The 16,106-nt window shown below is 40.5% G+C and overlaps 1 protein-coding gene across 2 annotated transcripts; it reads right to left on the bottom strand.

Annotated features, from left to right (window-relative positions):
• Positions 1 to 6,361: 6,361 nt before the first annotated feature.
• Positions 6,362 to 15,094, bottom strand: lsm12b (LSM12 homolog b). 2 transcript variants are annotated; one of them, XM_061232002.1, is made up of 6 exons: positions 14,908 to 15,094; positions 10,553 to 10,686; positions 10,288 to 10,397; positions 9,961 to 10,087; positions 9,229 to 9,272; positions 6,362 to 7,892 (listed from the first exon to the last, which is right to left on the bottom strand). In XM_061232002.1, exons 1-6 carry the CDS (start codon positions 15,032 to 15,034, stop codon positions 7,706 to 7,708), a joined length of 729 nt encoding a protein of 242 aa, XP_061087986.1. In that variant the 5' UTR covers positions 15,035 to 15,094; the 3' UTR covers positions 6,362 to 7,705. The 2 variants fall into 2 exon arrangements, with proteins under 2 accessions (XP_061087986.1, XP_061087987.1); XM_061232003.1 differs by lacking the exon at positions 9,229 to 9,272 and having other exon boundaries at positions 14,908 to 15,086.
• Between the last annotated feature and the right edge of the window lie 1,012 nt (positions 15,095 to 16,106).

The following is a 16,106-nucleotide window of genomic DNA, read 5'->3' as shown; positions in this document are numbered from 1 at the left end:
GGTTTGAAATGAATACAGTGTAAGTTACATTTAAATGTATATTTTGACATCATTATTGCATGATCACATTCAGCAGTTTAATTTTCAAATTTCATTTGAATAAAGCTACTCATAAAGCATTGAAATTTCAGTTTAAATAAAATGTCAATTCTAGTGAAATGTTAGACATAGATGTCGTTAGCGTTTCCGTGTTTTTGTTACCTCCGTGCACACCATAGCCACCCCATCAGTTTACTCACTCCATTCATTTGTTTCACCTGTTTCACTTCTTGATTGTTTCCCACACCTGATTGCTATTCCCTCTTGTTTTTTGTATTATTTAAACCCCTCAGTTTGTATGTCTCGTCACCAAATTGTTATGCATTTGTACCGTACCTTCCAGCATTTCCGGACTGATATCTCTCACGACCTGTTTCGCCCCCGACCTCCGAGTTTTGTCTCTCCCTCTTATCTGCTTTTAAACTGCTTAGTTTTTCTACCCTTTTCTGTACCTCGACTTTTGTTTCTGGATTTTGTCTTTGTCTGACTGGCCCATTTGTTTTCGAACCTCCACCTGTGACCTTGACTGTTCTTTGGATTTCCTCTGATACATCCGTTTGCTGGAACCTATTGCCTGAACTTTTGATTACGAACTGCCTCATCCCTGTTGCATCTGTTTGCTGGCTCTTGACCCTCACCAGTGTAGCCTGCTATCAGAAAATAAAGACTTTTATTACTAAGAAATTCCGGTTGTGGTCTCGCATCTGGATCTCCCGTTCTGAGTGCCAGATATGAAATGAATGAATGAATGGCGTTATTGAATTTAAATTTTGACGTAAAATGTGCACATAAGAGTGGGAAATTTAATTCAAATATACTGTTACATTTGCATTTCATTTTCATTTGAATTTTAGCTCTAGGGATGTTCGTGCAAGCTGGTTGCTGCCTTGCATGGCAGCCAATCACCATTGGTGTGTGTATGAATGGGTGAATGAGAAGCATCAATTGTACAGCGCTTTGGATAAAGGCGCTATATAAATGCCAACCATTTACCATTTACCATTCATGCATAAGAGACTCATGCACGTACTTTCCAGAAGTACAAGTGAACGAACGAATGGAGCCAAAAGATCCAGCTCACCTAAATGAACAAACTTTCCCATCGCTATCGTTCACTGGCTCCTTTCAGTCACAAACTAGATCACCGGCTCAGTGGCTCTTTCATTTGTTCATTCCTTTCGGTCACTATTCGTTCACCAGCTCAATATGGCTCCACAGCTCGCTGACGTAGGTATGAAAGGTCGTTAATTTGCGGTTATTTGATTGGCATTTCGATAAGCCTATCGGCCTTCACACAATGATGGCCTCATAAGTAGCCTTTGGACACTGTATAAGTCACTAAAATCACTGTCTTTGGCTAAGAAGGGGGAGCCGGGCGGGCAGATCTCAGTGCTTTTGGGAAAGAGCCAAACGAACAAATCTTTCATGGAGAAGTGTTATGGCTCCCTGCCCTAGTGGCTGCGTATGGTGTTCTGTTTTGTCTTCCAAATAGGTAATTGGTCTCACCTGGAGGGTGCACTCAAGGTGGTCTATTTAATGGGCCCTCTGGCTGATGTGCGGCTCTCTCCAAGCCAAGGACAACCAGAACTGCGGCTATGCGTTGGTGTTTGCTGCTATACCAATATTAAAAACCGTATTAAACCGATTTATTTGTGTGATCCCGTTTATATTGCGACTAGCCAAGGGCTGGACGTAACAAGACTCATTCATTCATTTGAAGTTCAGTTTGTTCGAAAAGATTTGTTGATTCACAAACTGCCCATCACTAATCCAAACACTAATCAGACCCTATACACCTCTCCGCCTGGCACCTCCCCATCCTCGCACCTGCACTGTCAGGACTGCTGTCTATTCTGGCCCATCGAGATATATATATATAATTGGAGACAGCCTCCCCTTTCGAGGCCCATGGATTTCTATGGGAGCTGCTCAATGGTAAATGGTTGGCATTTATATAGCGCCTTTATCCAAAGCGATGTACAACTGATGCTTCTCATTCACCCATTCATACACACACTCACACAGCAACGCCGATTGGCTGCCATGCAAGGCGCCGACCAGATCATCAGGAGCATTTGAGGGTTAGGTGTCTTGCTCAGCAACACAGCCTGGGTGGGGGATCAAACCGGCAACCCTCCAACTGCCAGACGACTGCTCTTACTGCCTGAGCCATGTCAATGGTGCGAGAAGCCAACTGCGCTGTGCAGATTTTATTGTGGCTACACCGGGATTAGAACCACCGACCTTGTGTGTCCCAGTCATTTACTTTAACCACACGGCTACAGGCCGCGATATGAGCATTGTCATTTGGAAATGCAGAGCACTGTGCCCTGGAGCGCCCCAAGCTGGCACTGAACTCTCAGAGAGCAAATAAACAAATTCAGACGTAGCTAGTGGACATTGTATCATTGAAAAGCTATGGTTGTAAGACAGATGTGGACTGATTTGTGATAATGAAAACTCAATGATTTCTTGTAATTTTCAACAAGCTGATGTTTAATGCCTGGCTCATTACTGGTCCACTGGGAATAAATTAAATTCAGTGGCCGGGCGCTTTTATCCTAAAAGGTCACTGGAACAAATACAAAGATCAGATAAATTACCAACACTCAACTCATCATCAAGCAGCAGCCCCAAATCCATGAAAAGTGAACAGAAACATTGGAGGCTTCATTATAATCAAACATAACTTTCCATTTAGTTGTCCTTTAAACAAATAACCTATGACACGAATAGCCTGCAACTTAAAAGGAAATGCATCCACATAACCATGCAAATGTTCGCGTTTACTGGGCGCATTGTGCTATGAAGGCATTCAATATTAATCCATGGATAAAGCGCAAAGAAATACATAAAATCTGTTGATTAGTCTCATGTAGGCTATTATGTTATATTAATAACGTTTCCAGCTTTGTAATTGACAGTTTATCATCATCACCACAACCTTAATCAGCACCATAGTATACTGTATATTAATTAATATATTATTTATGTTGGCCTATTTATTTTTCATATGTGCTTAGTCTTCATCATCAACAGCACAATAATCATGAAAATATTACAACTATGAACATTTTTAATTGTAGTACCAATATCAAAATGACAATATTGTCAAAATAATATGGTGGAAACTAACCAGCATAATAACATCTTAAGAGCAACATTTGCTAGCTTTATTTTTAATTTACTCATCACCATGAACAATGGACACAAGAATGATTTTGCAGGTAACATTATCATTAATATTCACAGATAATTTCAAAATAACAACATCATCAAAACAACAGGCTATGACATTGAATGTGGATTAATGTAATCATCGGTCTCTTGGGATGAGAAGCCGATGTGCTGGGAACTCAACCCTTTTTAGCGTATCAGTCGATGGATGACTCCATCACGGCCTCATACTTGTTCATGCACCGGTGTGCCCGTGAACAGGTGCGTGCAGTGTGACGTAAAACCATGCCGACCAAATTGGAATGAAATAAATATCCATAAATATATACTTCTTCGGTATAGCTCAGAAAAGAAATCGGTCACCGGAGAGTAATTATCTGAATCTGAAAAGTATGATCAAAAAGTATTTATTTTGACCAGGGTAAATTTGTAGTTTTGAATGGACTTCAATGGGGAAATGTGCTTTTTGGCAGCAGCTTACAAAACTGCAAGACCTCGAGTAACCACTGGAGTTCGTGAGCTTCTCAGGGAATGACCTTCCTGTGGACGTCAGAACAGCAGTATTTGACCACTTTCAAGCGCAGACTGAAAACTCATCCCCTCCCTACCTTACTGCTATAATCAGTAAAAATGTAAGTTACGTATGCTCTAGGTTATAATTGCACTTGTGTATCATTATTTTAGTATTCGGATATTCTAGCTGCCAACCGTGGTATGCAACCTGGAACGTTGATTTGTGATCACTCTAGGACTTGTACTTCCCTCTAGGTCTTCAACGTACTTGTCCCTGGTTCTGATTTGCACTTTATTGTTCGTCGCTCTGGATAAGAGGGTCTGCTAAATAACTGTAATCTAATGCTATAGTTGATTTCTATTGTAACATACGTTTTTTTCTTGGAATAGTAGCCTACTTTCAGTTGCTTGTAATATTCATTTGGAAATATAACTTGTATAATGGCTCATAATTTAGAATGCATGTTATATGTAGCTTTAAAAAGAAATGGATTTATACTTGTGCTAAATTACGAGTATGATGCTTAGAATAGAAAATAAATTGTATCTAGTTTGCGCAACTTCTGGTTTTCTATCCAAAGACACACAGACGATTTGCTGGTTGAACACATACAAATAGTGACGCATCCGTCTACCCCGCTAGCATAACCTGATATTTCATATTCTGCAGCTCTCTCTTCTGGACGGTCTGTGGAACTGCTTACGCCTTCCTTATGAGCGGGGGGGGGTGAGGCCTACAATGTCCCAGTCAAGCAAACATGTACAAATTTTTAATTGTAACGATTATTTATTAATGGAGTACCGCATTCATAATTAATTTTCAGCCGAAATGAAACCAATAGTAGGCAGTGTAACAGGATAAGCACACTATTGTAGCTATTGCAGTGGTTATTCAACTATATAAATGAATTGCACGTAAAAGCATAAGTTAAGTTGCTCTGGGTGTCGGTGTAGGCTTCGTCCTGATATCGGGAGCATTGGTCGGCTTGTTACTCACACCAAAACTGAACTGCCAAAAACTATTTAAGTGTTTTTGCTGCAAACATTCCACCAGACAATGTGGTAGCCGCTTTTTCTTGGATTTTAACCTTTTTGCATGCAAATAAAGAATGCAAACAATGGTGAGAAACTAAGACAAGGTTACAATTTTGCTTTTGCAAATGGGCAATTTTGTGGTGCAAAATCATTATGGAGGAAAACTGAGCTCATCTTACCCTCTGAAGGCTAGGATTTGAATGGTCTGATGGTCGACTTGTAGATAGGCTACATTTAAGTAGGCCTATATCCATCATGAAGCACTTAAAATAGGCAATTTTTAATCAAGCTACTTGACAGCACTACAGTGTCACTGTCAAATCATCAGCACATTACAAATAATTGTCTTTTACAGTGGTAACATACCCACAAAGGTGTTATGTGCCCTTCATGTAGATTGCAAATTAATTTAGGTGCCATGTTCTGGGCATCAGAAGGACCAGACACAAAAGACAAAATCTTCAAAGAGCTGTAAAGAAATAACAGATTCCGGTCTTCCTTAAGGTCTTCTTAAAGGAGCACTGCCACCTTTGATTCAGTTGAGATTATTTGGATTAAATGCTTATTTTTCAAATCACTGTCAGTGTAGCCGTTTCCTAAATACCCTTGAACGCAAAGACCATTTTATGGGTGGGCGTATATCACGTAACCTAACTTGGTAAGCCTGAGTGATATAGCAAACTGCTCTGACTTCGCTGAGTTAAGAGGACAAGCTTTTACATTTTGAGAGACAGCGGAGGATGAGGCAGCCAAAGCAAATGGAGAGCAGAGAAGTGGGAAAAGAAATTGGTGTCAGTGTGGGAATTGGAATTGGGGTCTTCCACAACCAAGATTTTGATACAGCTTGTTGGCTAATATTTCCTTGTCGCTTAGTTGCCCTCCTGGTCCCCTTGGTTGTGGATACGTCTTCCAATTAATCTTCCTATTGCTTCAAAAGAAGTTGGTAAGTATGGCAGGATGTAGCAAGGGTTCAAAGTTATTACTGGCAGTGATGCAAACTCCTTGTTCAGTTTCTGCCAAGTCGTTGCCGTCGATTCCCATTTGCGGCAGCAAAGTCTCTCCGTCTCAGTAGGCATGGGCTCACAGTTCCCACATGGACACCGATTTCTGTTCCCACTGCTCTGCTCTCTGCCGGCTGCCTCATCCTCAGCGGACTCTCATCACTCACAAAATTCTTCCTTTGTAAATTCCGGTTCAAAACTGTAAGATTGCATTTCTTAGTCAAAATCAAAAAGCTGGTGGAGTCTGAGCGCCCATTACCTTCTGGGGAACAAAGGCCTGAAATTCAAGCCAAACCCGTCCAGTTTGCCCTTAAAAGTTCTGCCCCGTATTTAGGAAACAGCCATTTTAGAAAGGCCTACACACAGAATTGAAGCATTTAATCCAAAAAATCTCAACTGCAACAAGTGTGACAGTGCTCCTTTAAGTCAGTGCTTAAACATAGAAACTCAAATTTCAAAAATCTAATTTAACCAAATCCTTGAAGTGGAGTCTCCAAAACTGGGTTAAAAAAATAAACAGATGAATGTGGGTTATTGAGTTTCCAGGACATCTCTCATCTACATGTGAGAAAATAAATCTCTACAGAGAACAAAAGCTCTTTTTTCCTTTTTATTTCCACATTGATCTTTATAAAATAATAAAATAAAATACTGAATAGGAAATTTTCCACAGCCTTACGCAGATCTCTCAGCTGACAAGGCCATAATGTGGCTGTCCAAAATGTCACGAACCCCCACTGGCTGAACCCTGATCAGGCTAAATTGTAGAAGATAAATAGGTCTACTCGGAACAAAATTTTCTTCAGGAATGCATCTTGGGAAATAATTTACCTGCCAGGTGTAGCCATGTGGTAAGAATTAATCTTAGAGCACAGTTTTCTCTGATATGACACAAAAACCATGGTCCCATTATTTTTGGAGGTATTGTGAGTCAGACTTAAGGACCATTTCAAGGTAGAGGAAAAGCACCATGGCAGGTTGGTTTCCATTGCCATTATTCTCAACCCCCTTCACACCCACACCTAAAGTTTTAGCCATGGTTATTTTTGTAGTTCTTGGGCATCTTTAAAGTGTTTTGTACATGTAGCTCACATACGTTAAGGTCACAGAAAAACCAAATTAAGACAAAACTAAACAGTCTACACCTTTTGGCTACACTGAAAATGGTAAGCAAATTACACCCCTCTCTGCAATCATGGCCATGCAGCAAAGATTTTGACATGGGTATCAAGTACATTTTTTTGTAAAAACTATAGATTAGCCAATGGGATAGCTGGAGAAAAAGAATTTGTGTCAAAATTACACAAAAAGAAAGTTTATCAAAACGACTTTTCCCTGTGAGGGAAAAATGCTAAGTAAGCTTCTGATTTTCCACACATTCTCTTCTACTTCTTACCCCTGTTAGAAAAGTCCTGCACTTCAAAAAATAAAACCACCCGTTTTCACTTTAAGTGCAATTTGTCTCAATTCAATGTCCTCAAGCTCTACAAGTTGGATTTTCTTATATCATTATCTTTAAAAAGCCTTCAGCTTTCCAAAAAAGCTATTACAGTATTACAGTCAGAATTTTTGTTACTTTTATTTTAGAAAATGTCCTTTTTAAAGTGTGGCATTTAAAGTCACAATTTTTAAAATACAGAAAAAGCAGAAACTTGTTGAACATGGGTACGGCAAAAAATAAAGCTAACAAGGTTCTGACTGCTCTATCGTTCACTTTCTGAGGGAATGGAAGAAGGGGTGAAGGGAAGATGACGGGGGGGGGGGGGAAGGCAGGTTGGGGGGAAAAAACGTTAGTCAAGGAAACTTTGTGGCGGGTTTCTTTAAATTATCTTTAAAAAGTCTAAATTGAGAATTTAACTTTTTCCTCTTTTTTTTCTTTTTTCTTTTTTTTTTTCTCTTTAATGTTTTCGGTCTCCCAGACCTAAGGCCCATAGCTCTCCTCACTGCTGCAGACACGGAGGGTGAGGAATGCTGGCCTCTTCTGGAAATGGAAATAAATGGCCATTGTTGTCTTCCCCAAGCCCAACCACTGGCTCAAGATGATAAAGTGGAGTCCTTCTGTGTTTGCTGTGCTTGTGATCGCTGCATGGACTTCTGGCTTTCCACATCTCTAAAATGTTTCTCAACCTGCAGGGAGAATAGGAGACAGAAGACTATGAGTCTGGGTCAGCTACGCAAAATAAGGTGACCACTCAAACCAGCGCGACTATACGTCCTGCCTCCAAATGTCGGCAGGCATTTGCTCCTACCATGCGCTACATCACCTAATTCCACCAATTATTTGGCCTTCTTGGTTCATATAAACCAATAAGTGAAATCGGGTGGTGTAGCGCACATTTGAAACAAGAACGTTGAATTCAGCTGATGTAAATGGACGCTGGGTTAATGTTGCAATAATGGAGCGGAGGTTCCCAGTCATTTCACAAACGCCACAGCAATTCTGCCAAACGGCTGGTTTTGACCCTCCAGTTATGCTTTTTGGACATCATCCAAGTTAAAATATTTTCTTTCAGCATTTAAATAGCTGCCATAATTCAACACCTTTGTGCCATTCATAATCTGTGCGCAGAGCCAAACTTAAGCGATTAGATCAATTTTGGATCTTCAAACTCAAATGTATTCAACCCTATCCCAATTCAAATAGAAAAGTGACTGCCACAAATATTAATATGAAAAGCTGAACATCACAAATCCCATTGATTAGAAAAAAACAAAACAAAACATTAAGTGTTCAAGACTTCCTAAGTATAGTGCTCTGAAAAGGGACAAGTAAGTAACTGCTGTAAGTATGTAAATGGGAAAGCATGATTCAGTGCCCATCCTACATTAGCTGCAACATACAAACATTAGCTCCACATGAAACATTATCCCTGTCGAAAATATAGTTTATTTAATTTAGAGTCAATTCATACAGTGGTTAATCTAAAACGCCCACAAAACTGACTCTCCCATTCTGCTACTGTACTTCTATCTATGGGAATTCCCAGGATAGAGTTTTTGGAGTATTAACACTCTAAATTTAAACTTTTCTCCGGTGGACAAGTGATAAAGTTCAACCCAGGACCCACTGTTGAAGACGAGTTAAGTACAACAGAATCCTAATGAAATGCCTCCTGCATTGGAGGATTTTGCAGCGACTGCAAAGACCTACAAATATGGTTGGCTATTCAGCAGAATAGTGACTTTTAAGTATCAAATGTTCAAAAAACAATTGTAGAATACACTTATACTTTACATCACGGTCATGCTTTTGCATAACAGTTCTTTGAGAAACAGAATTTAAGACTTAAATTTGTGCTTTAATAAGCAATGTTTATTATGCCAAATTTTGTTCTTCAATAATTTACCTACTTAAATACAAAGGGGGTTGGGGGTCATTTCAAATTTTAAGTTCCAGGTAGCATATTTCTCATGTTCCATGATCTGCCAAAAGATCTTAAAAAACAATGAAACGCTTACTCACAAGCAATCAGTGGGTACAAATTTGTGCCCGAAATCTTGGTAGATCTAAAGAAAAAGTGAGCGATTTGTACGGTCAGCTTTTGTTGTCACAAATGACCAACTTAAATTGCTGAGCCAAGCTCTCTGAGCAAAACCTTTCCTTCTCTTAAGTGAGAATAACAGCAGTTATTAATCAATTCCCTGCATTTTTATAGCACTTCTCTCACCAGCCAGCGACTGAAAGTGCTGAGGGGGGAAACAGGCCTCAACCACCACAAATGTGCAGCACCCACTAGGGTGATGCAACGGCAGCCATTTTGCACCAGAATGCTCACCACACATCAGCTGAGGTGGAAAGGGAGAGGTACAATTTCTTTAGCCAATTAAATCAGGGGATGATTAGGTGGCAGGTTGAAAGAGCCAGATTGGGAATTTAGCCAAGAGACCACGGTACCCCCCGCTCTTTGCAAAGAGTGTCACGGGATCTTTAATGAGCACAGCGAGTCAGGACCCCGCTTTAACGTCTCACCCGCAAGTCAGCATCTGCCCATCACTGCACTGGGGCATTGGGGTTTATTTGAGACCCTACTGGCCCAGCAGCAACTTTGTTTTCCAAGGAGGTCTCCCATCCGAGTACTAACGAAGCTCACACCTGCTTAGCTTCAGCCATTCAGCAGGAGCAGGGTGCATGGTGGCATGGCTGCTGGTACTACAATGTGCATGCACTTGAATGCAGAGGATAATGGATACTTACTATTTTGCGTACATGACTTAAAGCACTTCCCTCTTTGCCTTTGCAGTTTTCAACCTGGTAAGGCGGCGAGATTACGACATCATCCATCACAATTATGTTCTTCTCCTGCCATTTACAGTCTTTGATGCTGCAATTCAAAAAGACACTGATGCACTTTGGACAGAACACATTTACAGACTCCAGTACTTTCTAAATACCTTTCACACTACTGAATGTTTAAAAAAGCTAAAGCGATTTTGTGCATGTAGCAGAGCGACGTGGTAAAAACCATCCAAACCAACCAAAACACTAAAACAGACAAGCTAGAAAAGGAGGCGGCTTGCTTACGTTTTGTGTATAGTCTGGAAAAGCTGCTGGCCATCCACAGAAACACCAGCGCTAATTGCATATGCTTGGGACAACTTGTCTTCCTTTTCCGTCCGTGCTCGATTGGCAAGCTGCAGAAAGAACAAAAATACCGGGACGTCTGTAACTACCTCCCGGTGGTAGCAAAGAACACTGCATACAAGCACTGTTCCTGGCATTCCTGATTTTTCCTGCTTGCAAGCGATTGACACACCTCCCCCCCGAAGTCAATCTTCAGATTACTTACCTTGCTAACATTCAGTGATGCTAGAGGAGGAGGGGTTTCTGTGCGGTCGTTTATTATATCCACTTCCGACACATAGGCTAAATTAATCAAGACGACGTCGCTGAGGTTGGGCTTACCACTGGAGGAAGCACATTCTGAGGGATGGAGTCAAGGCAAGCTACAGCACAGATTGGACACACATACATTACAATTCTGTTCCTCGAGGGCCAGTCTGCGTACTGTACTGGCTTCTGTGCCTGGATTTTGCCAACAGCTCTATAAAGGACCCTGGTTCACTCCTGTACTTGAGCACAGTAAAATCATTAGGATACACTTAGTCTGCAGCTGCAGCCGGTACTCATACACGTCACATAAGATATTGAGTCAATTAAATAATTGAGAGCAGAAGTTGGCACAAGATCCTGAAATGGATCAGCCCATGCTGTGCACCGCAGCATTAGAGGCTCAGAAGTCTCCTGAACACCTCTGGTGGCAGCCGTCTCTTTTCATCACTAAAGTGAAATAGCAGTTGCAGGTAGCTGGCTGGAAGCTAGCTTTCCCAGTATACATGTGATTAAATGGTAATCTGCACATTGCTGCTCTGTCACAGGGCACAACTAATTGAAAATGTTATTTATTTGTTAGAGACGAGATCTAGGCCTATAGAACATATGCTGTGCAATGAGCTTTCCTTTTCCAAGGGAGAGGAGAATGGGCACAATTGTAACATTTCCACTTCTAACAGTTACTCAAATCATGCAATTCTCAAAAGCTTGTCTGCGACAATAACTCACATTATGTATGAGGCAATCACTGGCGGTTCTTGCACAATTTAATCAAACGTAAACGTTCTATGAACCAAAATATTTGGTAAAGACTTACTCTTCACTGAAATTTTGATGTTTATGTTGTACTTCAAGCTAAAACGCACAGCCATTGCATATTGGGTTTTTATACTTGAAGGGCAAACATTCTTGCTGCAGCCTGCAGGAAACCGTTGATTCCATTTGTTCTCGCACTCGTGGCTAGTCTCGCCCATTCCTATTCATCACTGGATGTCCAAGTTAAACACAAGTCTACCATCGTAGCCAATCATCGTAGGATAACAGCGTTTAAAAAAATCTAATTCACAAGAAAATCGTAGCATTTATGACCTTCCACATGGCACCGTAGCAATCGCACCACTGCAATTATGCCATTGTTTCACAGATACTCCTTTATTGGTTATTTCAAAGGTGGATCCAACCCAAACGGAGAAGACAGCAAGACTGAGTGTGCGCATGTATACAGGACTCGAAAAACAAAGGCTACAGAGACAAAATTCCCATGGAAATTTCTCATGGAATATTTACTAGAAATCCTCCCACTTTAAGCCCTAATCATTCATGCAAAATCTAAAGAGAAATTTTAAATAAAACAAACTCTAAAATCTACAGTAAATTAAACTCTAAAATCCCTCACTAAAGACACTACTACAGAATGGATCCAAAAACAAACGGGCAATGTTGAAATAAAACAATTGCCATGCATTTTCACTACAGATGCAGACAAGTTCATGACATTTTCCTGACTGAATAGAGTTGCTTGCCTTTAAATCAGTGCCAGGTCCACTTAACAGTCCTCTGCTTGTCCCTCGCAGGTACTGAGAAACCGCATGGTACTACGCCACCGACAGTGAAACTCCACCAATGTTCATGAGTGAAACAGTAATCTGAACCCTGAGCTTCCCAAACATTATTTCCTGTATCCAAGGCAACCACTGTGAAATAGCACAAGGCCGGTTTAGAAAAGTTTCCCGATAGCCAAATTCATGTTTGCAATTTAAGACAAAAAAGAATAAATAAAAGACAGACAGACAAAACTTCACAAGTCTTTGTATTTCCAGATATTAACTCAACCACATAATTTACAAATTGGCAAAATCACACCAGCCCCAAGTCATGAGAACAGGTGGCAATATCTGATAGGGATACCACTTGGCACAGCACAAGAATAAATTGGTTGAATATTTGAGGGAGGGTGCTCACTCCAGTCAGTGGATCATCTTTCACACATTCTAAAATAAATCTAAAGAGAAAACAAACAATGTAGTGCTTCCAAGGTGTAAACCTACCAATGCCACACTGAAGAAAATCAGTACTTTCGCATCAGCGAACACTGAACAGAATTTGAATGCATGGCCTTGGAGAAAATTTAAATTAACGGGGGGGGGGGGGGGGGGCAGTAAATACTATACAGGAAAACTCAAAACTCGAGACGAAGAGCAAGGTCTGAGGAGGCCAAGAGGCAATAAGTAACTCCTTGAGACGAAGGATGACCTTCAGACTCCACAGCAAAAGCCGATCAAAAATTCAAAATTCACGCGTACGGTACTCCCATATCAAATGTTCAACAATACTTGATCTTGTTCGGCAGCATTTTTAGGTTTTAAACCCCTATATTACCACATGCAGCGAGTGAGTAAGTTAGAAGCATTAAAGCATGGCATGGAATGAGATTACCTTCTCTTACGGTGAATTTAGCGAACCATTGAAGAGTCTCATGCAGGGCACGCACAGGCTCCATTGTTGCCCTACAGTCAGAACATCTTTCAACTTGCCAAGATGACCATGCTTCACAGGCACTGCCAGAAATTAAGACGCCCAGAGTCTACATCTTAATCTAATCATCTTTATCCCGTAACAAAGACTTGCTATCCATTAAATTGCACAATATCGACACAATACATTAAAAGATTTTAAATATCGGTACTCCAAGAAGCCCTCCTCAAAACAGAACGGTGTACTTTTTCAGGAATTGCAGCATTTATAGTCAAACGAACTCCGAGGCAGTGAAATGGGATTTGGGCTTTCCAATACAGTGCTCCCTGTCTTATCAACACAAATATGGGCACAGGTACACTTACAAAGTAGAGCCAATGTCATGGATATAACAGTAAAACTGAACGACTCACCATTTAATACTAAAATGAATATGGCCATTCCAAGATTATCCGCCTTACCTTTGAAACAAACACGTGGGTTCAACATTAAATAACCGCATATTGACGCCTGGACCTTCCAATCGGGCTAAGGGTCTACAAACCTATAGTGGCCGCAAAAAATGATAGATTGTATCGATCGACGGGCGTCAAGACATCACCTCTATTTACAAACCTAGGCCCACCTGCGCTGACCGGCTCCGACTGCAACTCCCCGCTATTTTATGGCACTTCACAATGACACTGCAGAGCAACAGTCACTAACGTCCCACCCTCACACTGATATTTAACGTTATCTTGGCGAACATTTAAGATCGTTCATAATACAGAATCGCGTTATTTTACCAACTCTACTAACTAACGTTAAGTCGCACAACCAAAACGACTCGATTACCATTACTACAACTACTAAGTCAAAACCAACGTAGCACAATGATAATGTTCCATTTGGTGGCCAAGTAATGTTGAAGATTATTAAATGTTCTCGCTAACGTTTGCGCAACAGATAACTGTGATAATTGGTGGTACTTTATCAAGCGAAGTTGTAGAATATCAAAATACGATGTACTTGATGTTAACTGGTCATTGCATTATGCATATGGAGGAATCCGCTCCATTACTAACGTTACCTTAGCCACGAATGTGAATGTTGCCACCTTTCAGCTAATTGGCGGTCTGATTTGATCCAGCGAAATAACCATTTGGATTAATTAACTCGCTTCCCAGCTGAATTAACAAACTTAAACTGCACCATGCGTAAAATGGCAAAAGGACCACGAGGTTTGTTGACTAACGTTACCTTGCTAACGTTAGCTACCAAATTGGCTAAATAAGCCAGCTACATATAAAGGAAAGTAGCCAGCAAACATTAACTTACATTGTAGCTATTGTTCGTGTAAATAATAAGGCCAAGAGACATATACATAGCTTGATATGCAGCATCTAATTCTATCCATTTAAAGAACGTTAGCAAACATACTTAACGCGATGGTCTGTGAATGATAGGTTGTGGATACATTAAAACGGAGTAGCTAGCTAGCTAACATTAGCTGTAAGGAAAATCAGCCATGATGCCCCTCTGGAGCTGCCAGATAGTGATCCCAACCAAGCCGAGGACTGGCTACAATGCATGTACCATCATAACACACGACGGTCAAAATACAAGCCAGAATCTCAACACTCGCCCATTGACCAGTCCTATAATTCCGAAAAGACGATGACAATTGACAGTAAATCCGAAAGAATCGAGAAAAGACAGCCCAGATTAGCACTTCGGTTGATACTCTTCAGACTACGCCTGCGCGGATCACTATTTGGCAAGTTTGGCCGGTTACCCTACAGGCCTCTCACAGCCAAGCCACCGATTCAACCGCACCCCGAAAAAGACAAAGGATACTCAAAGTCAACATCTTGGACTGATAGTCAAAAGCCACGACTTCTCCTTGCAAACGCTGCCCCAAGCAGGTGAGGCAGGAGACATGGCTCCCGACGCTAAAATACTCCCCCGGTCCAGGAGCCGCCATCTTCTCCGCCAGGAAACCGGAGCGCTAGCCTTACGTAAATCTACGCGATAACGTCACTTCGACGACGAAGGGGCGTTGTCCATTGACAATGCACGTTGTCTCTCCTTTCATATTACTACTAACATATGCGTGACATTGATGACAAGTTTGTGTGCACGGATATCCCGTTTAGTTGCAGTGCCAAGTATTTAAAAACTTTTCCGGACAGGATTTCAGTAATCGCATAGGATTCAATCTCAAAATTGGGTATTTCAAAACTAGAAACTCTAAAAATCAGGATACGGATTCTGTAATCCAATCCTACCTATGATCTAATCAAATGTTGTTTTGAGGTTTTTCAAAATTTTAAGGTGGAGAATAGGATAGTTTTGGTACTTTTGATACTATACAGGATAATCTTGATCCCACTGAAATGGTGCATTCAGCATGGATTCAAGGTTGATGTAGGGACATGTGGGACACACATGTATCTTTGATGAATTGTTTTATCCAATGATTGCACCTTAATGAACACACACTCAATTCTAAATGGACAATAAAATATTTTCAAGAAGAACCCAGCAAAACAAGAATTTCACAGTTTCTTCTCAGAATCCAGATGGGCCAGTTGGATGGTTTACAACACACTTACTTTGTGTAGTGTCAAAACATTATGCTCTTAAAAGAGTAGTTTTTGTGTGTGTGTGTTTAGACTTATTTTTATTATCCAGATATACATTGCATTTTGAAACTTGACTAACTTGACTTGAAATTAACTTTCTAGATTTAATTATTTGTTCCAGACTTTGCCCTGTCAAATTCATACTACTTGGCACAGTAATTGCAAGTAGTATGCAATTTAATTTTTGAACTCAAAATGTTTGTGGAATCACAAAAAAATAATGAATAGCTCTCTTTGTGTTACATAAACCCTAGCAATGGATTGTACAGATGGCATTAGTATTGCCTTTCAAAAGTCTTCCGTGGTGAATCTGATTTAATTTTGTAATGTATGTAATCTTTTATTATTGTTTTTGGAAAGTACAGGGGTTGTAGTGTAGTTTTGTAGTGTAAAATTTGTTTTGTCTTTTTT

This window comes from Conger conger, chromosome 2 (assembly GCF_963514075.1).
Source record: "Conger conger chromosome 2, fConCon1.1, whole genome shotgun sequence".
Lineage (NCBI taxonomy): Eukaryota > Metazoa > Chordata > Actinopteri > Anguilliformes > Congridae > Conger > Conger conger.
Note: the sequence above shows the minus strand (reverse complement) of the source record. Positions and strands in the feature narration are given on the sequence as shown.